This window comes from Melozone crissalis, unplaced genomic scaffold (assembly GCF_028551555.1).
Source record: "Melozone crissalis strain CALT ecotype California unplaced genomic scaffold, PUWL_Pcris_2 ptg000042l_1, whole genome shotgun sequence".
Taxonomy (NCBI): domain Eukaryota; kingdom Metazoa; phylum Chordata; class Aves; order Passeriformes; family Passerellidae; genus Melozone; species Melozone crissalis.
In genome coordinates this window covers 3,853,581-3,872,679 of record NW_026535820.1, presented here as the reverse complement: position 1 = coordinate 3,872,679, position 19,099 = coordinate 3,853,581, and the positions used below count along the sequence as shown (strand labels likewise).

The following is a 19,099-nucleotide window of genomic DNA, read 5'->3' as shown; positions in this document are numbered from 1 at the left end:
GTTAGACTGAAAATTCCATCTTAGAACTCCAAAGCATCTTTATAATGACACTTTTTCTAAAGTAAAATTTTAAAAAGGAAAATAAAAGAGGAAATGAATCACATTTAATCCCTGTTTTAAATAGGGAACTATTATTGGCTTGTACTAGACACAGAGCGTGTTGTTTCAGCGTTAGTCATAATACTGTTAAAAATTATCTAAAAGGTTATTGAAGCCACTCCTACAACCTCTTGCTATGATTAATGCAAAGAGACAAAGAGAATCCTTATTCTACTTTAAAATGCTGCTTTTGAGACTCCTTAAAAGCTAGTGCCATATGTTTATAAATGTAACATGTACCCAATAAAGACAGGAAATATAGTGGTGCAGTCAACTCTTATCCTGTAACAATCATCTCTTGCTGCAGAAGGAAGAGAGCACGTGCTATGGGAGAGTAAAATCAGCAAAGCTTTACAGCTCTTGGACACCTTTTCTTGTAGAAAGTTACATTGTCACTTATAGATGTACCTTTACACTGAAAGTCTGGGCACAAGTGTAATTTCTCTGCCAGTTATTGGACTTGTTCAAATTAAGGTCCTTTTACACATGGCTTACTGTTCTGAGATCAGAGTCCTGCCAATCCACAGGAGGATCTCAGCATGGAATCCATCTTTAATTCAGCCCACATGTTAGGCCAGAGAGTGCACTCATGGTGCTGTGGTTCAGACTCACATCAGCTCATTCCTCAGGTTATCAGGCCAGAAAATCTACCTGAGGCTCAGTTTTCTTTCTCCATTCTTCAGTCAGTGTGACAGCATCCCCAAAACAGTCCAGAGCAGCCATTAGTTAATGGAGCTTACCGAAATGTGCATGCTCTGATATTAGTGTCCATTTCAAAAATTAGATTGGCAACTCCATTAGGACCAGCATTCATCTGTCTTGTTATTATTAATGAGGCAAGAGAAAGCTACTTATGCTATTTAGTCATGGGAACCAAAAAAAGGACACAGTATGGAGAAACTTTACTGAAACTGCAGCTAAAAGGTTCCAGTTACCAATAACATTACTGAGTTTTGTTCTTTGCAATATCCAGCCAAGCTTAGTGCTTTGTATGCAAACTCTGTTCATTGTGGCTTGAGATGAAAAAGTGTACAAAACTCACTGAGTAATAGTAATTTATGATTACATTAAAATTATAAATGAACAGAGCTATTTCTAGTTCTACCTATCGTTATTCAGACTACTGCTGACTTAAAATCTTCACAGACTTCTTATTTTGTGTAGTGTATTGTGAGTGCCATGTATGGCAAGCTTTGGGTGTGGGCAAAGGAGCTCTGATCTCTTTTGTTTTTAAATAACATTTAGGTTTTTTAAAACAGTATGATGTGGAAAGGAAATTAAAGTCCCAGTTGTTTTTTTAATTTGAAATGTGAAGGTGATGGGATCCACTGGAAAAATCCACCTGGAATCTTCCATCTGGTTCAGTGATGTTGATAATTAAGTCAGACAGATATTGTGCAGACAAACTGGAAAAAAACCCTGTTTCCTTTCATTCTCCCACACTTGCTCTGATATTCAGCACACACACAATCCTTTTTACAGGTACTCCTTCCAGAGCTTTTCCTCCCAAGTCTCATACAAATCTCATGACTTATAACTCCAAAGGAGTTTATCCAAGATAATTTCTTGTTTACTGTCCCTAAGGTTCTTCCCCTTGCTTGCACCTGCTGACTGTAGGGAATGGTTTATGTATTTTTCTGTAGATTACATCCACAATTTGTTCTTTTCTTTCCAAAACACTCTGCAACTGAACCAGTTCTTCCTCATCCATGGATTTATTTTTCCCTGAATCATGCTAGAAAAATCCAAGTCACAGAACAAAGTACTTTTTTTTTTTTTCTCAAAGAAGAAAAATGTCGGGTGAAAACTGCCTTACTACTACTCCTTGACTCAGTAAATTAAGAATTTTAAGTTGCTCTTTTCAGGGATGTGTGTAATCTAGATATTCTTGATTTATATATATGTGTGTTTGTTTTCTGCTGGTTGTTTTGTTGTTTTTTTTTTTTTTTGTCTGGGTTATATATTTTATGCAGATTTGAGGTGATTTCATTCAAGCTTATGTTTTCCTCGCATGAGAAAGACATTGTGGAGAATGTGCCTGAATTTTTGCCCTAAAATATTTCCCTTCTCAGTTTGCTATTTAAGGGACTGCTTAAATTTAAAAATAAATTTACCTGTCTCCTTTTACTGAAAGCAACAGGGGTTTGGAAGGCTGCTGGGAAATCACCTTCATGTCTCTCTCTCGCAGAAGTGGCAGTGCACAGAGGATGCTTCTGGCAAACTCCGAATCCACAAGTGCAAGGTGTCGAGCGACATCCTGGCCATCAGGAAGAGAACGCGCAGCCTCCACTCCCGGGGCTACGGCGGCAAAGACAAGGACTGCCACTGTGGAGACACTGATTACCGGAACAGCAGGGCCCAGAGGAAAAATCAAAGACAGTTCCTGAGAAACCCCAATGTGCAAAGTAAGTGTTACTTGATCTCTTGGACTCTGAGGCAGAGAGCAGAGGGAAATGGCCAGCAGAGCATTTTCCTACCAGTGTGCTCTTGCTTTCACCTTCATGTCTCATGAAGATGTCCAGAATTGGTAGTCAGGTTCTGCATAATTGCCTCTGTAATAAGTACCTGAAGTGGGCCTAGAGCTGGAGAGGGAATTTACAAGGGCATTTAGTGATAGGACTAGGGGAAATCACTTTAAACTTGGACAGAGTAGGTTTGGGTTAAATATTAGGAAGAAAATCAGTGCTGTGAGGGTTGTCCAGAGACGGGGATGTCCCATCCCTGGATGCGTTCAAGGCCAGGTTGAGCAACCTGTTCTAGCAGCAAGTGTTCCTTCGCACGGCAGGGGTGCTGGAACTGGGTATTCTTTTAGGTCCTTTCCAACGCAAACCGTTCTGTGATTCTAACAGCAGCAAGAACAACGATATTTATCCCTGGGATCAGGGTGAGGAGCAGCCTTTATGCTGCGGCGCGGCGCTGGCGGCGGTGATGCTCTGGTGCCACCTCTCGCACAGCTCACACACGACAGCCCCGCGGTGGTTCGGGGCCGCTGCCTGCCGAGGTGGCCGCGGAAAGGGTTTTGTAGCACGGCTAAGGCTGAATTCACTCGCAGTTTGGTGATGCCCCGCACACATCTGCGGCTGCTCTCGGACCCGAGCTCTGCCCGGCTCTCGCTCCCCCTGTCCCTCCCTGCGTAGCGGGATCCCCGCAGGGACACCAGCGAGATCGCAGTGTCCTCTAGTGGAGCGGGGGCTGAAGCGATTGTACGAGCGGGTTTTGAACTGTAGCACTTGGGTTTCTTTCTGCTAATGATTTCTACAAAAGAAGCCTATGTGAAGAGGCTGTTGTTTTAAATGGAGCACGATTTTTCTTCTCTCTGCCCAGCAATGCGAGTGAATTTCTGTAGCTGAAGCAATAGAAGCAGATTTTAGAATTTGTTGAAGAGCAGGCTGTGTTCTCCTGCTCTTCAACAGGAGAGTGCAAGACTGGGGAATAAAATAAAGATGGGTCTTCAAAGGAAGATGTTAGTGAAGTTGTACGAGAAACAAAAGTTAGAAGGTGCTGCACAGATGTCTATGAACTAAAAACATAATGTCAGTATCATTCCAAATATTTCCTGATTTAAAGCCCCTTGCACTGTGGATGTGAACAAGAATCCCTGGTATTCTTTGTACATTCAACCACAATATTGTCTGTCTTAAGTTGTCTCATTGTTTGGCCTAAATACTGTTTTGATCTAATTTCTTCCATTTGTTTAGTATGACCTGAGGAACTTCAAGAAACTTCACAGTGTGTACAGGCAGAGCTCTGCTGAAAAGTGTACATGCCACAGGCTGCCAGGGTGATTCTCAAACTTGGGAATGTTCCCTCAAGGGATGTTTTTGTGGGGAGGTACCTTCTGTGTACCTTGGAAAGAGGTGCTGCCAAGTCACCAGCAAGGGCTGAAAGGGGATTGTGAGTGGAACAGGTTACTTGAGGAGAGAAAGTAGGGGAAGGATGGAAAACATCTGAAGGAGGCATCAGAAAAAGTTGTTTTGTTATGCTTTAATTCTTTGCAACATTCTTACATCTCTTCCTTTCTCTGCCTCCAAATCAGCCTTAACACTCCTCTGAGTAGAGTGGAGAAAGACTCATAGTGATGAAATATTTTGAAGGGAATTACTAATTCAGGCTTGTCTTCAGGTGACACATGCATGACATGCCTATATATTCCATCCTTTCAGCCACTTGTTTGCTAAGCAGTATGATCAGAGGCTGTCAAATGCAAGAAATTGTCCCATCCGACCCTATGAATCTTATACATGATTTTATTAAAGAATAATTTGGTTACAGACCAGAAAGATGCTTTGAGGCTAGTTTTTCTGTTGATGAAGATGAATGTCCTCCTTGCCTTGAGACTTTTTTCACCTGACAGCAGGTGATTGCTGAAAAGGTTTAGTACAGGGTGGTTTGAATGAAAAGTTCAGTGAGGCTTACTATCTTCTCCTTGAAAAGATTTTTGCAGGAAAGAGTAAGCCTGTCTCTCAAAGACACTAACATAAAAACTTCACTAGAACTGATGCTGCCTGCCAAAGGCAGTACTTTCTTACAGCTGCTGTTTTCTGCTGGATAAATTATTGTTAGGTTACATGGGTGTGCTCAGCATGCATGCAACAAATGGAAATGCCCTACAACTGACTTTTTACAAGCTTAATTTTGTATGTCTAGAGCTCTGTGTGTGTGGCTTTGCTAGACAAAACATGCTTTGGTGTGGTATTGACTGTCAGTTTTATCATCTTGGTTTGGGTCAAGTGCATTTAGCAAAAGAAGTAAAAACTGTAAGCATGATCTTTCAGACTGAGACTAAAGAGAGGTTCTCTTGTACATGAAATTAAAGACCTCTCAAAAGAGTTAATTGTCTTAGTCTTACTCATATACACAGTAACTAAAAGAGTTGTGACCCTACTAAGCTTAGAGCTTTCAAGGGGTAAAAGTGGCATAATTAATCTCGCTGTAGCTCTGCAATGCAGCAATTCTTTGGTGATCGCATAATTACAGATGACATATATGTCAAAGTATATGTACATATATACATATAGATACATACAGATACTGATATCTGATGGATTCTTACCCTCTAAATTCTTATGTTTAAAAAAGAAAAGGTATTAATTTTCAAAATTAATTTTTTACTCTAAAGTATGCATTAATATGTCACATGCCAATTTACAGATGGTGGCCTTGTTTCACAGTACTGAATGATTTCATTTTCTAAAGTGGCTGCTAATCCTGTGTTCTCTGATTTTTTTTAGTGTCCCTTTCTGGATATCTAATTTCGAAGATACTGTTTTTTATTTGAAGACTTAGATGCTAACTAACTAATATAGCATAAGGTCAGACTAACATGAAATGCAAACCTTGAAGCAACCAAAATTTCATGCTACTTATGGAAGTGTGGGGCACAATCTATCAAAAAAACATTAAATAAGTTTCTGTAAAGTCACAGAAAATATCAACTGGTTTTATTGAACTGCATTCTTCTCCTTGGAATATGTTTTGTGTTCATGGCACAGATCATGTATATACCTATATATTCATATATATTTGACTGTGAATGTTTCTTCTGGTTCAGAATACAAACCTCGATTTGTCCACACACGCCAAACCCGGTCCTTGTCTGTGGAATTTGAAGGTGAGATATATGACATAAATCTGGAAGAAGAAGAGCTGCAGGTGTTGAAGACCAGAAGTATCACCAAGCGTCACAATGAGGAGGAAGGAGAGGAAACTGCTCGCGCTGCTCGTGACACAATGGTCGCTGATGGCGCTGATGCTTTGGGTCAGCCCAGCTCTGTCAGAGTGACACACAAGTATGATTGCTTTCTCTGTATGGTATTTCTGTTTCATAAACCAAATCTTCATTTTCTAGCTCTACTCTTTCTCCCTCTGTACAATATTTAGGAACTTGAAACTGACATCATAGATTTTAGATATACCTGAGTTGTATCTTTTATGAAGTGGAATAGTTTGTATTTAGTAAGTGTCTTTTAAATGGAGACCTCTGGTTTAGATTTTATGTCTAGGGAGAAGCAGACATCTCTGAAGGGAAATTCATCCCTTGTATCAAAATATGAATCTTGAGATGGATTAATCACCCTGTTAAGCTGATGCTTCTGCTGTTTATTATAAAGTTTAGACTACAGTTTAGCATAGAGGCCTAAATCTGAGATTACTGAAGTCCCACTCTACATGGGGACAGATTAGATCAGCTACATCATGTTTCTTAATGCTTAGTTGTTTGCAGACATTAGCACTAGCTAAGATGCATTAGACCTGTTTATTCAAGATACACTAAATCTGAATGAAAAGGCAAAAATCTCAAAATAATTTTTCATTTCAAAAAGTTACTATGATTTCTTTCAAAATTCAGGAATATGTAGGCAAAAAAAAACTTTGTTGAATCTCTTTTATTATATGTAAAATGTAAATAGAGTTTATGTCTTTTTTTTTTTTTTAGGAGAATACAAAGGTTAGTTTTGAATAGTAGAAATTATCCTTTCTTGCACTGATAATTTCCAGCCATGGAATTATTAAGCTTTAAATCACTTTCCAGAAAAAATACAATTTCTCCATAAAGTGTTTTGACCTTTACAGAATGGCATTACTTTCAGAATTCTTTGAGTGAAGAAAAAAACAGAGTAGGATAACATTGGAAGAGATAACCATCTACATCTTTTTTCTGTTATTCTTCTCAAAAATTAAAAGAATGGTTATGATGAAGGAGAACCCAAAGAAAAGTCCTGTCTATAAAATTATATTTCTCTAATTAAGGAATTTCTGTTTGTCAGCATGGTGACTTTGAAAGCCCAGCCTGCACTCTGCTGGATTTTCTTGGTCTTTCTTGTACTTTTTTTTTTCCGCTTGTTAGAACTGTTTTTTCAAACACAGTTATGAATATTTTTGTCATTGCGCTGTTTTTTTACTCAAGTGCTCTGTAGACTTTTAATGACGTGTTTGAACGCTTTCTTCTAACTTTGGTTCTTCTTGGTCTTTATTGATTATATTGATCTTCAGTCCTCTGACTCTGTGTTGTCTTCTTGAGTGTTTTGCATGCTGGGAAGATGAGCCACATTCATGTGGCAAGGAGAACGTATTTCTCAGCAGCTGGTGGTTAAATAAACAATGGCACATTTGATTAACAAGGAGCTTTAATTTCTGAGCAGATTTTTACTTCAGTTTCAATTTCATTTCTGATTAAATAAGAATGTATTGCATTTTTTGCTTAGCAGGCACAGACCATCTGTTGTGGATGACAAGTTTTCCAGAGAAAACAGATAAAAGCAATTGTTGCTATTAAGTCAACAGAGAAAGACCTTGTAGAGTTTTTATCTGTTTACTAATCATATTTTAAAAAATTGATTTAGAAATGTTGGAAGAAAGAGAAAAAATGGGTGGGTAACTGGGAAACAAGTGACCTTCATTTTCCTATTTCTTAAACTCACATCTACAGATGTTTCATTCTTCCAAATGACACTATTCACTGTGAGAGGGAGCTGTACCAGTCTGCCAGAGCCTGGAAGGATCACAAGGCTTACATTGATAAGGAGGTAAGAAGTATTTTAAAATCTCAGTGAAGTCTTTACACTGACAGCTTTTCAAAGAATAATTCTGACTCAGAAATATCCTCATTGCAGATCGAAGCTCTCCAAGACAAAATTAAGAATTTGAGGGAAGTTAGAGGACACCTAAAAAGAAGAAAACCAGATGAATGTGATTGTAGTAAACAGAGGTAAGAGAGGTGGCACTAAATACTGAATACTACTTTGATTTCTAAGGCTTATACATTTTCCAGGGATTTTGAGATTGAAAATAGAAAACCAAAGCTTTATTGACATTTATAACCTTTGTAGGCCTCTTTTTTAGTTAGGCATGGGTAGAAGCTACTGTGAACCACAAGAAGATAAACTTTAGCTTTTTAAGATTACTTATGTTTGTATTCTACTAACATGTTTGAATCCAGCTGTAGTCCTGCTATAACCTAGCATAGGATCACACAGCTAGAACTTCCTTAAATTAAGTGAAAATTTTAAGTCTGTATAGTTCCTTAAGAAAATGTCAACCATAGTATATTTCTGTTTTGGTTTTGTGTTGAAAATAGTTTAATTAATTAATAATTCCTAAATTTTTTCCCTGTAGCTATTACAACAAAGAGAAGGGAGTAAAGGCCCAAGACAAACTCAAGAGCCATCTTCATCCCTTCAAGTAAGGCTATTATTAACCTCTCACTCTCACAGCTGACTTTTTGGTGACTGGATAAATGTAGTTTTGGGCATTTGGGGAGTTTTTTTGGTTTGGGTTTTGTTGTGTTTTTTGTGGAGAGAGGTGAAGGGAAGAAAAGGTCACATGTAGCAAGCTATCACAAGAAACATTCAGTAGTTTTGGGCCAACTTGTGAAAGTTAATATTTCTTCAACCTATTGATAGGGAAAGGATGAAAATAGTGCTATCAGAAACTGATCGATATTTTTTTAAGAAGATCCAGTAAAACCTAAATGCAGCAGTGCATCCTTTCTCATGCATGCTGAAGGGAGCACCTTATCTTAGCAGCTGGGGAAGCTGAGCTAAAAGGTCCTGTCCTCATACTTTCACCTTTATAAAATCCAGAAAGATGTAAAATCTGCTAGTGCTCTTGTTAACCGAACAGAGACTGTTCTTAGTCAGCCATGCCCATCTTCCTCCCTGAACAGAGAAGCAGCACAGGAGGTGGATGGCAAACTGCAGCTGTTCAAGGAGAACCGGAGAAGGAAGAAGGAGCGCAAGGGGAAAAGGCGCCAGAAGAAGGGAGATGAGTGTAGCCTTCCCGGGCTGACATGTTTCACCCATGACAACAACCACTGGCAGACAGCACCATTCTGGAACTGTGAGTCTTGTGCCAAAATGTAGATGTGATCTAGGTTATCCTCTGCTGTATCACTGGTTTTCCACTTCATGCAATAAGAGCATTATTCTGACCTTTAATGTTGTCAAAAACTTCAGCACATAAAAGGCCTACTTTATTATATACTTTGAAATTTTTATTTCAAAGTATATAATAACATATCATCACCAAAATGCAGATAGTATTCCTTATGAATTCTTCATATTATTCCACTTTTTATATGCTAAAATATTTTCAAAATCACAACTGCGTAGCACTTGTGTTTATGAACAAAATATTAGAGGTAAAGGATATTTTAAGCCTCTTTAAACTTCAGGATATATAGATTACTATCCCATTGAGACAAACTTTCCACAGGATTCAGCATTAAAAACCAGTATTTTCCTCACTTGGGATGATGGAGAAAGAAAAGTGACTGAAAACTTTATTTGCAGAAATTTCAAGATCAGGTGGTGATTAAGTTACAAGATGTTTGACCCTAAGCTGAAAATTTGCTAAGAACAACTTTTCATTTGGAGAAAGAAATTGTCTCCTAGTGATAATCTGTTCTGACTGTACTAGGACTTCTGCTATGTACTTTACATTTAAAAATATTCCTAAAGTAGTCATATGCATGACTCTTGTTTTAAAGACAACAATTACGTTAGTTAATTTATTTTTAACTGCGGAGTAACAAAAAGTTATGAAAAGAGTTCTCATATTGCTGTGCATTCTGGCAATGCTTCAGCAGCAGTCATGGAGTAAAAAAATGTCCTTTTGACATAGTTCACAATCTAAAGAAGAGTTAGTGTATTGTATTACCATTACTATTTTTATTAAGTCTGTTCACAGGTAGTCACAGTCCCAAATCTAAATAAATCTAAATAAAAACCTAAGGCAATGCTAGTATTATATTACTGTGATTAACTAGTAGAAGAAACAAGCATATTATTTTTAACTGGAAACTAATAACTTGTTTGTATAATTACAGTGGGATCTTTCTGTGCTTGCACAAGCTCCAACAACAACACTTACTGGTGTTTGAGAACAGTCAATGACACCCACAATTTTCTGTTTTGTGAGTTTGCAACCGGCTTCTTGGAATATTTTGATATGAACACTGATCCCTATCAGGTAAACCCCTTTCCCTGTTACAAAATGTCATTCACCAGACTCCTCCAGGGTTTCCTTAATTTTTGTTAATAAGTATAATTTCCCCTGGTTCCTCTCTTTCTCAGCTGACCAATACAGTTCACACAGTGGAAAGAGGCATTTTGAATCAATTACATGTCCAGCTGATGGAACTGAGAAGTTGTCAAGGTTACAAGCAGTGCAATCCAAGGCCAAAGGGACTTGAAACAGGTACAAGATAAATAGTAGTGTTGATTTCCATTTTATTAACATTGTTTTCATCTACTTAAGTTCTAATTGTATCCATGAAGTGTCACTCTCCTAAGTATTGCTGTGAACAATTTGGAATTATCTATATACACCAATCATGCACATCTGCATGACCAGGAGGCTTCTTTGCAAGTCTGCACAGGTTATTCTTGACAGATATTGATGGCAAAACCCATCACTTGACAGAAATGCTGCAGGAGGGATATCATTATTGGAGCTAATCAATAACAGCCGCATGCAGATCCTCACAGCCATAACTCTTTTCTCTCTTGCAGGGTTTATTTCATTAGTTTTTGCCTCCCAGTATCAGGTGAGGCATTAAATCCTGTGTTTATTTTAAATGCTGTTTGCCTCTGTCGACAACTTCAGGTTCCTTACCACAGCCGAGACTTAATGTTGCAAACTTCTGATCACCAGTAGCCTCCTTCATTTTTGAAGAAAGCAACAATTCTTTACAAGAGTCTCTGAGCAAAACAAAGCTATTTTAACTTCAAGTCTCTGTAATTCATTGCACTTAACTTTGGTTGGTTGAACATTGTGATTTATTTTTTTTTCACAGGAATGCTCCATTCTACATAATTTGTGGTATTGCCTCTTTGTATCTCTTTCTACATCTACCAATGTTTCTCTTTTTTCTAATTGTTTTGGGGTTTTATTATTTTTGAAAACCTGTGGGTTTTCAGTTCTTTTATGTAAAACTTCCAGGAAATCTTTGTTGGACTGCAGCTCTGTCTTTGTTTAACACAGTACATTTCTTTTTAGGAATTAGATGCTGTGCATGGAAAACTACATTTTGAATGGTTTTACAAGTTCTAAACACTAACAAAAGTTACTCTTGTATTTTCCTATATCAGGAAATAAAGATGGAGGAAGCTATGATCCACACAGGTATCCACACTTTTTTATTCTCCTCAGCAGCTTCTTTCCAAATAATTGCATGACTCCAGTCCATTTCAACTAATGTCTGTATCTTGCCATGTTGCACACAGCGTAGCTTTCAATGCATGCATTTTCTAACTACCCTACACTGAACTTGGCCATTGTTTTTTAGATCTACCAGTCTGCATTTAACGTAGCTCATTGTCATAGCAAGACTTCATACAGCTCATATTTCATGCCTGTACTCCTTAGATGTCTGCCCAAGGAAAATTGCACAGGAAGAATCACCTCTTTTGGGTTACTCTTGTGTTATCATGTTGATTTTGGATGGGTTGGAGGTGTTTTTCTGGTTTTATTCAGTAGGTCTTCTCAGCTGCTTTTTAAATGTAAACTAAGTGTGCTTAAAAGGCTTTCTGAAATACAAAGAACCTAGTCAAACCTATGGAAGCAGAGCAAAATCTTCTCACTGGCTTTTGGAAATGTTGGCAGATACCACTGTAAGCAAAAGCAGTGCTCAATATGAGCAGCCTGTGCTCTGAAGCCAGCAGCAGAGTGTTCAATTTAAGTGTGGCAGAAAGATGAAGCTCCTTTGGGCTGGGACCAGATCAGAGAAGCATGAAATAAAATTTCCCTAAAAGGTTGTATTATTTGAACTGAGGAAAGGCACTAGGTGAGGTTTTTTAAGCCTAACACTTGAGCCTGAGGAATGCATGACAGACATCTCTTTTAAAGTGTATTTTTCTCTTTAAAAGTATACTTATTGTACCTACCTGTTTATCATTCAGAGCCCTGTGTCTCCTGGTGGAGAAACCAGACAAACATAAAGCAAAAACCTGAAGAGACTGAAAAAACTGCAGGTCTTAAGAGTGCTGCACTTGCTGTTCACTGAGCAGTACTTGTTCCCAGGGTGAAAACCAGATTAACATCTGTGGAGTGTCATCTTTAGGCTGGACTCCTTTTCACAGTTTATCAGTTTTATACATTTTCACCTCAATACACTTTGGAGGATTAGCTCCTGATACACATTGCTTACTTGAAAAGTAAACAAGGGAGTCCAAGGGGTGTACAAGTCTACACAAAACCTTTTTCACAGAATCTTCTGAAAAGAACCTTTTCATTAGTTTCCAGGAGTCAGAGAACAATTAAGCTAATGTATCTCAATGTATAGATCTCCAATTTAAGCAGCTAAATTTTCTTTTGCAACCAATTTTGTATTTCCTAGTTTTGGGATCTAGGAGAATGATAAGCTTTCTTTTGGTTTGTATCTCACTGTTTGCATTGCTCATTACAGCCTGGTGGGAGCTGGTTGCTACAATGATAGAAAGCAATCCCTGTAATTATGCTTTTAAGTCTTTCATTAGAAGGAGTTCTTGTAAGTAAGCATTCCTCATTTTAACTACAGGCCTAACAGAAGTGGCATTTTTGAATTGTAGGATTATATGAAATAGTAGAGCACACAGGATTCATCTTTAAATTATATCTTCCTACACTGTTCAGCAACAAAAACTTTTTAACTTCTGATACCAAAGAACATAGAATAAACATTTTGCTACTGTGACAAACAGCAGTATAATATACCATAAGCAATATTGTTCTGTGTTGTGACATTGCAGACACCCAGTTTCTCAATTTACACATTCAGCATTTTGGTTCAAGCCCCATCTTGGTGGAATGTTTTTCTTTTCTTAAACAAAACAAAAACCAACCAACCAAAACAAAACAAAAATTAACAAATCCCATTTATCAGGAGTCATTACAATGATCCACTAGAGGATCCTTTTGTTGCTGCCTGGAGAGAACAGATGGAATAACAATGGAAAGTCATCTGAACTGCTCCTTAGGCTTCCTTCAGATCATGTAGCTTCTCACTCAGACCTGTTCCCAGTTCAAAATGCTCTGAGTTAGTAAAGCACTGACTGTGCTGCAGTAAGGCACTGGGCCAACAGGCCCATGTGGAAATAGCCAGAATAATAGCCAAAATGTCCCCTTTGCACAAAGGGACAGAGAGCTTCAGCAGGGAAGAACTGGTGCCACCTCTGCCCTGTGATGCACGGAGTGTGGCTCTGCAGACAGGGCTGATTAAAGGAATGTGTGAACTACGCATTCCTTTCTCCTCTCCTACTTGTCTGAAGTTTTTCAAAGCCATCAAGGGTATGATTTTACCCACCTGTCTTTAATCTCAAAGGAGACATATTCAAATCTCTTATTAGTTTTGAGATAAAACAGGCACAGATGGCATTATAGAGGATGCCGGGGTAGGATAAATGGAGAGTAAAGCTTAACTAAAATTTGATCTACAAATGAAAAAGCAAACAAACAGCAAAACAGGGGGGAAAAAAAGAGCAAGTTTTGCTTTCAACAGCTGCCCACAATTTTTTTTCTCTTTTGGATCTATATTGTAGCTGAGAAATTCCAAAATGTTGATCAAGGAAACTACTGCCATGCTGTTTCTCAAATGCAACTCGTCTGCACTTTCCCATTTCATTCTTATTTGTAACAAAATTTCTTACAGGGGAAAACCTCTTCTTTCCTCTCCTCTTCCCTCTGTTTGCTTTAATTTCAGTGGAGACTTTTCATGCTTACTGCAAGTTGTGGAATTAAACTATGAAGTAATTTGCTCAGTCAACCAAAATAGCTCTAGGACCTTAAGATTTTGCTTCCCTGTTTGTTTAACATATATGAATATAAGTTATCTCTGTCTGCAAACAAGCCATTTTCCTCTGTGTGACACAAAGATCATGGAACAATTCCCAGTGCCTTCCCAGCTGTGAAACTTCTCTGAGACTGCAGAAACAGTGCCACATTTAGAGAGCAAAAAATAGATCCAGAGTGAAGGAGCATGTAGCTCTGACTCAGACTTTCAGCTATTTTGTAGGAACGCTGCAAATTCTTTGCTGATCTTACTCCTGTGCAGCACAGCCCCATTGCCCTGCTGCTGAGCCTCCTCAGAAACCCTGTTCCTCTTCACTGGTCCCCAGACTTCCCCACTGCCCAACCTGCCACCCAGCTCAAGCCTCTGTTCCCCACTGGGGATGGGCAGCACAAGCTCTCCTGGGCCCAAATGCTCCTTTATGGCTCCTGCTTTGTCCCCAGTCCCCTGGTCTGTCCCCAAACCTGCTGCCAGTCAAACAGCATCACTCCTGTTCCAGTTCCTGCCATAACATAACAACCCACATGACTGTCCCTGCAACAGTTTGTTTTCCTATACAGGCTCTGACTTGGCAAAGGGAAAAAAAAAACCAAAACCCTACCAATAAAAATAATAACAGAAAAATTTAAATATCGTTGCATCTGCAGTGTGGTTAATGTATTCAAGGGTTTAGTGACTAAATTCCTTGCAAAAGCAGCCCCCTGGCATGATGTTTTCTAGGGCCCTTTATACCTCTAAGCACCAGAAGAGTAAATCTTCTTTCTTGAAATCTCTGTGGTATTTAATTATCTTTTGTTCCAGGAAACAAATTATCCATAATGTGACTTACAAAGATGGCTCTCATGTGGCCATGCCATGATTTCATTTCATTTCTCTTGTCTGCTTCAGGAAAGAAAGAAAGAAGATGCTCTGTCATAGCTGTTCTATAAAATCTAAAAGCTTTTGTTTCTTCCTGAATCAGGAAGACTGTCAAATGTTTGCAAAAAAAAATTCTATAATTTTATATTTAAAAAATAAAATACTTAAATTTTATGTTGCAAAACATTTCCAATTAAAAGCAAAGGCTCAGATGTTTTCAAATAAGGAAAGTGGTCTCCTTTTGGAGTGTAAGGCCCTACATTGTAAGAAAATATCAAGAGTTTTTTCTGACCATAATGGTATTTTTCTGACTTTCCATATGATGGACTAAATAGTGGAGAAAATTCTTTTACTGTGAAATCCCAAGCTAGTAAGAAGCAAAGAATGTAATCTATGATAGACAAAAGTTGCATCTTCTGTTCTACTTAAATAAAGAGAAAAGAGAATGGGCAACTTAAAATGCGAACAGATTGATGGAGATGCCAAGACTCATCTTTGGGGATGCAGGGCTCAATATAGATGAGGATTTGAGCTCAGCTCAAATCTGGTTGGAATGTAGCCACTTCAACTTCTAAAGCAATTGCTACTAGCCTACCTGCCTGTACAATTTTCATTAAGAGAATAAATCATTATCAGTGAGTTAATTACTAAAGATTGCCTGCAATATCATTTGCAAGGGCAAAATCGTCACTTTCCCTGGCAAATGTTTGCATTGCTTGATTTGTCTTTCCTTGTAGACCACCATGTTGATAAAATCTTTCCAGTGAATCCAGTCTGCCCAGTAAATTAAATAAATTGGTGCTGTTCAGTGTTACTTTTCAGTATAAAATGGGCTTCACACCACAGGTGATAAAATCTAAGTCACTATAGTTATTGTAGCAAATTTTTTAAATATTTTGGAAATGGGTTTCTTTTGTCTTTGCATTTCCTTCTGTGATCAATAAAAAATGCAGCTCTGTTGTTACTTATAGACCCATATCTATACCCTTTATTCAGACTTATTATTTGAAAAGGCTGATAGATATTTTCTTTGAAAGCTTTTTTAAAAAAACCCGAAACCTTAAGAAGATTCTCTGTTTATGTTTTAACACTATTTTACAAAGTGGTGCAGTCCTATAAATTAATTCACACCAATTTTTTACAGCTTTCATTTCCCCTAATTGCTCCATGTAAACTAAAATGAATGTTTATGAAATAGATTAAAACCCCCTTTAGCTATAATTTACTAAATAAAATCTTTCTGGTTAGTTTGTAGACCATATTTTTAAGCTATCCAGAAACAAAATTCATGTGGGCATTGAAGTTCAGGTCACCAATGGCTTTCAGAGTAAGTCCCCTCTTTTATGCATTGTTTGGGTATTGCATGTTTTGCTGGAGTGCTCCAGAAAGGCAAATGGATTATTTGTGTATTGAAACATTTTTCCTGCCTTGAAATATCAGAGGAAGGACTTACGTCTGAATGTCATCACAAAGCCCCATTAGACCAGATTTTGTTCTTTTTTTACTCAGCCCAGGGATGTAGCAGGAGACAGGGAGTTCTTGCTGTGTGTTTAGCAGGGGCTGTGAACATAGCCAGGGCCAGAACATACAATACTTCCTGTGCTGACAGAAGAGGTGGGGTGTCTTACACTTTGAGCTACCTGCTTTATGAACAGGGGTGCTTTCAAGCCACTTGAAGTAGAAACACACGTGGAAGCTTTGCTTGCACCTTTAATGGTGTTCACCAGTAGGCTTTATTCTTTCTTTCAACAGAGGACAATTATGGGATGGATGGGAAGGCTAAGCTGCCCATTTTCACTGGCGACATTGACTGGCAAGGACTGGAAGACTTGTACAGTGTGAATGAAAGTGTATATGAATACAGACACAACTTTAGACTTAGTCTGGCTGACTGGACTAATTACTTGAAGGATGTAGATAGAATGTTTGCACTGCTGAACAGTTACTACCAGCAAAAGAAACCAGACAAGGATAACCCTGGTCGAAGCAACGGGGACGAATCATCCACGCCGCTCACCTTGGTGGAAATGCCTTCTGCTGAGGAGTCCAGCGGCCTGACTGCAGAAGAGCTGCAGCTTATTGTGCCAACAGACTTTGCAGCCCTTGCTTTGAGCACAGTGAATTTAAGTCAGGAGAGGAAACTTGAATTAAACAATGATATTCCTGAGAAAAGTAGTTTGAATGACGCACACTGGAGAAATAGTCATCCAGCTGAAAAATGGATGGAGGATAAAGAATCGGACCGTTTTGATATGGATTTCAGCGGGAACGGTTTGATAGAGTTGGAGTCCCGGCATAGCTTCATGCTACAGCCCATCAGCATTCCTCAAAAAGACACTCATCAGGATGGTGACACTGTGGAAGATATATTTGAAGACCAAATGTATCTTCCCATGAGGTCTGATGAACCCTTTGTCCGTCAGACCGTAAATATATCCATTAGGGATTCACCTGTCAGTACCCAGGAAGAAGGAACTTTCTTAAAAAAAGCCAAACAGAGTCTTGCAGGAGAAAGTTCACAAATCCTAAATGCAGAAGGCAGTGCCTCAGCTCCACTCTCCTTGGATTAGATCAAGTTGTAAACCATTAAATAAGTTCTCCTTTTTCTTATTAGCAAACTAATAAAGGTATTCAAGACAACTGACATTCCATGTTTATTGTAGATACATTTTGCAGCTAAATTGAGCCCAGTTCAGTATTTCTCTCTGTGCATTTTTTTTTTTTTTATTCACATGCACATGCTTTCACTTCTCCACACTGGGAAGCAAGATTTCCAGTTTTCCATTAAAGGAAACAGTGTTAACTTTCAAATGCAGTAGCACATGCTCTGAAAGCTAAAAATTATTTCTTCGTAAAGAATGTCCAAGTCACTTTCTCTATTTCCAAATGATCCCACCATGACTGTTTCAGTTTACCCAGTATGCCTGCATAAGGTCTTTTTTATCAATTATTTTAACCACTGGCAATTCTTAATGCCATGCTTTCAAGTAAAATGCACTTTTAAAATCTGTATGCCATACCATTTATGCATCTAATACCCTACAGGTTCTTAGCTTGCTCGTTGTCTTATGAAATTGTGAAACCAATAAACAGACTGACCTGAAAGAGGCAAACACCATGGATTGTGGAAACAGACTCTTCAAATACTATCTTGGCAAAAATATTGCATGTTTTTGTTGCTTTATTAAATTTACTCTCAGAAAGGTATGGCTAATGATTGTGAACTGTAGAAGGATTTGTTTAAATTGGATTGTTTCCCTATATGTTGATATTGTCAGTATTAAAATTCCTTTAATTTTTCTGACTTTTTTTTTTTTTGCTGATACTGGTAGAAAGGTTTACTTCGGTACATAAAGGTTTTTGTTGCCCCACCTGATTTTTATTATTCTGAGCAATATCTTGAAAGCATTATTATCATTTTGAGTCTTAAATTCTTTTTCTGTTTTGAACAGGCATTAAAGGGAATGATAAAATCACATTAGGTTTCCATTATTTTAGACACAAAAGGCACATGAGAGTAAAAACTTGTAGTTTAGTAATAATTTTTGTTGTTGTATTCTAAATATTTTCTTGAACTTTACCAAACATTAAATTGTATGAAGTATAACACAAAAATTACTTCGAAAATCTGTATTAGTCAAAATTTAATATTTTCCCTTGCTTTTTTATAAATTTCTAAATAATTATCACCACAGCAACAAAAGAGAATTACCTCAAATAGATGTAATTCCACAGTGTCCAACTCACGGGTGCATTTCCTACCTGTTACATGTTATTTAGTGTAGTGAATATTTTTTGGCCATTGCAAGCACTGCAGGTTAAACTTACATTCATTACATTGTATTTTAAGTTGAAACTTTTTTAAAAAGGAGATTCTTTTAGTAGGATTTTAATAATTTTAAGAAGCAGTCTTTTTGATGGACTCTGTAAATATGTTAAAATTACTAGTTCTTTATCTGATGTATGTGTCATGGGCTGATTGATAGAAACACATATTTATGGTCATGAATGATGCTATTTGTACATAGGTTTTAAGTTACTAGGATACAAACTGTGTTTTTAAATCTTGTATAATATTTCTGTGATACTTTTATAGTACAATTCTGGCTTCGGGAAAGTCTAGAAGCAATATTTCTTGAAATAAAAAGTGTTTTACTTTACCTGCTTCAGAGAAGTCCACATGATCCAGTTTTCCTCCTGAATAAGTTTTATTTCAAAAATATGTTGACAGTCTCAGTTTTAAGCATTCATCCACATTAAAAGCGACAGGTAACAAAATAATACACAACATTCTTTTAGGGATAAATTATTCCTGGAGATGTGAGTAATGTGTTTATATTTTTGTTTAAGACATGTTGTGATTTTAATTTTTTTTAA

The 19,099-nt window shown here is 37.7% G+C and overlaps 1 protein-coding gene across 8 annotated transcripts in view; it reads left to right on the top strand.

Moving 5' to 3' along the window:
* Positions 1-18,872, top strand: part of SULF1 (sulfatase 1) — a 123,509-nt gene extending 104,637 nt beyond the window's left edge. For 5 of the 8 annotated variants that reach the window (XM_054285034.1, XM_054285038.1, XM_054285037.1 and 2 more), the window contains 9 exons: positions 2,288-2,504; positions 5,651-5,888; positions 7,529-7,625; positions 7,713-7,807; positions 8,215-8,280; positions 8,765-8,937; positions 9,926-10,068; positions 10,173-10,296; positions 11,190-11,328. In XM_054285034.1, the coding sequence (XP_054141009.1) occupies positions 2,288-2,504; positions 5,651-5,888; positions 7,529-7,625; positions 7,713-7,807; positions 8,215-8,280; positions 8,765-8,937; positions 9,926-10,068; positions 10,173-10,296; positions 11,190-11,296 (1,260 nt within the window). In that variant the 3' untranslated portion in view covers positions 11,297-11,328. Of the gene's footprint in view, positions 1-2,287; positions 2,505-5,650; positions 5,889-7,528; positions 7,626-7,712; positions 7,808-8,214; positions 8,281-8,764; positions 8,938-9,925; positions 10,069-10,172; positions 10,297-11,189; positions 11,329-16,474 lie in introns of those variants that run through there. The other 3 variants (XM_054285039.1, XM_054285041.1, XM_054285042.1) reach the window with 2 other exon arrangements.
* The last annotated feature ends 227 nt before the right edge of the window (positions 18,873-19,099 follow it).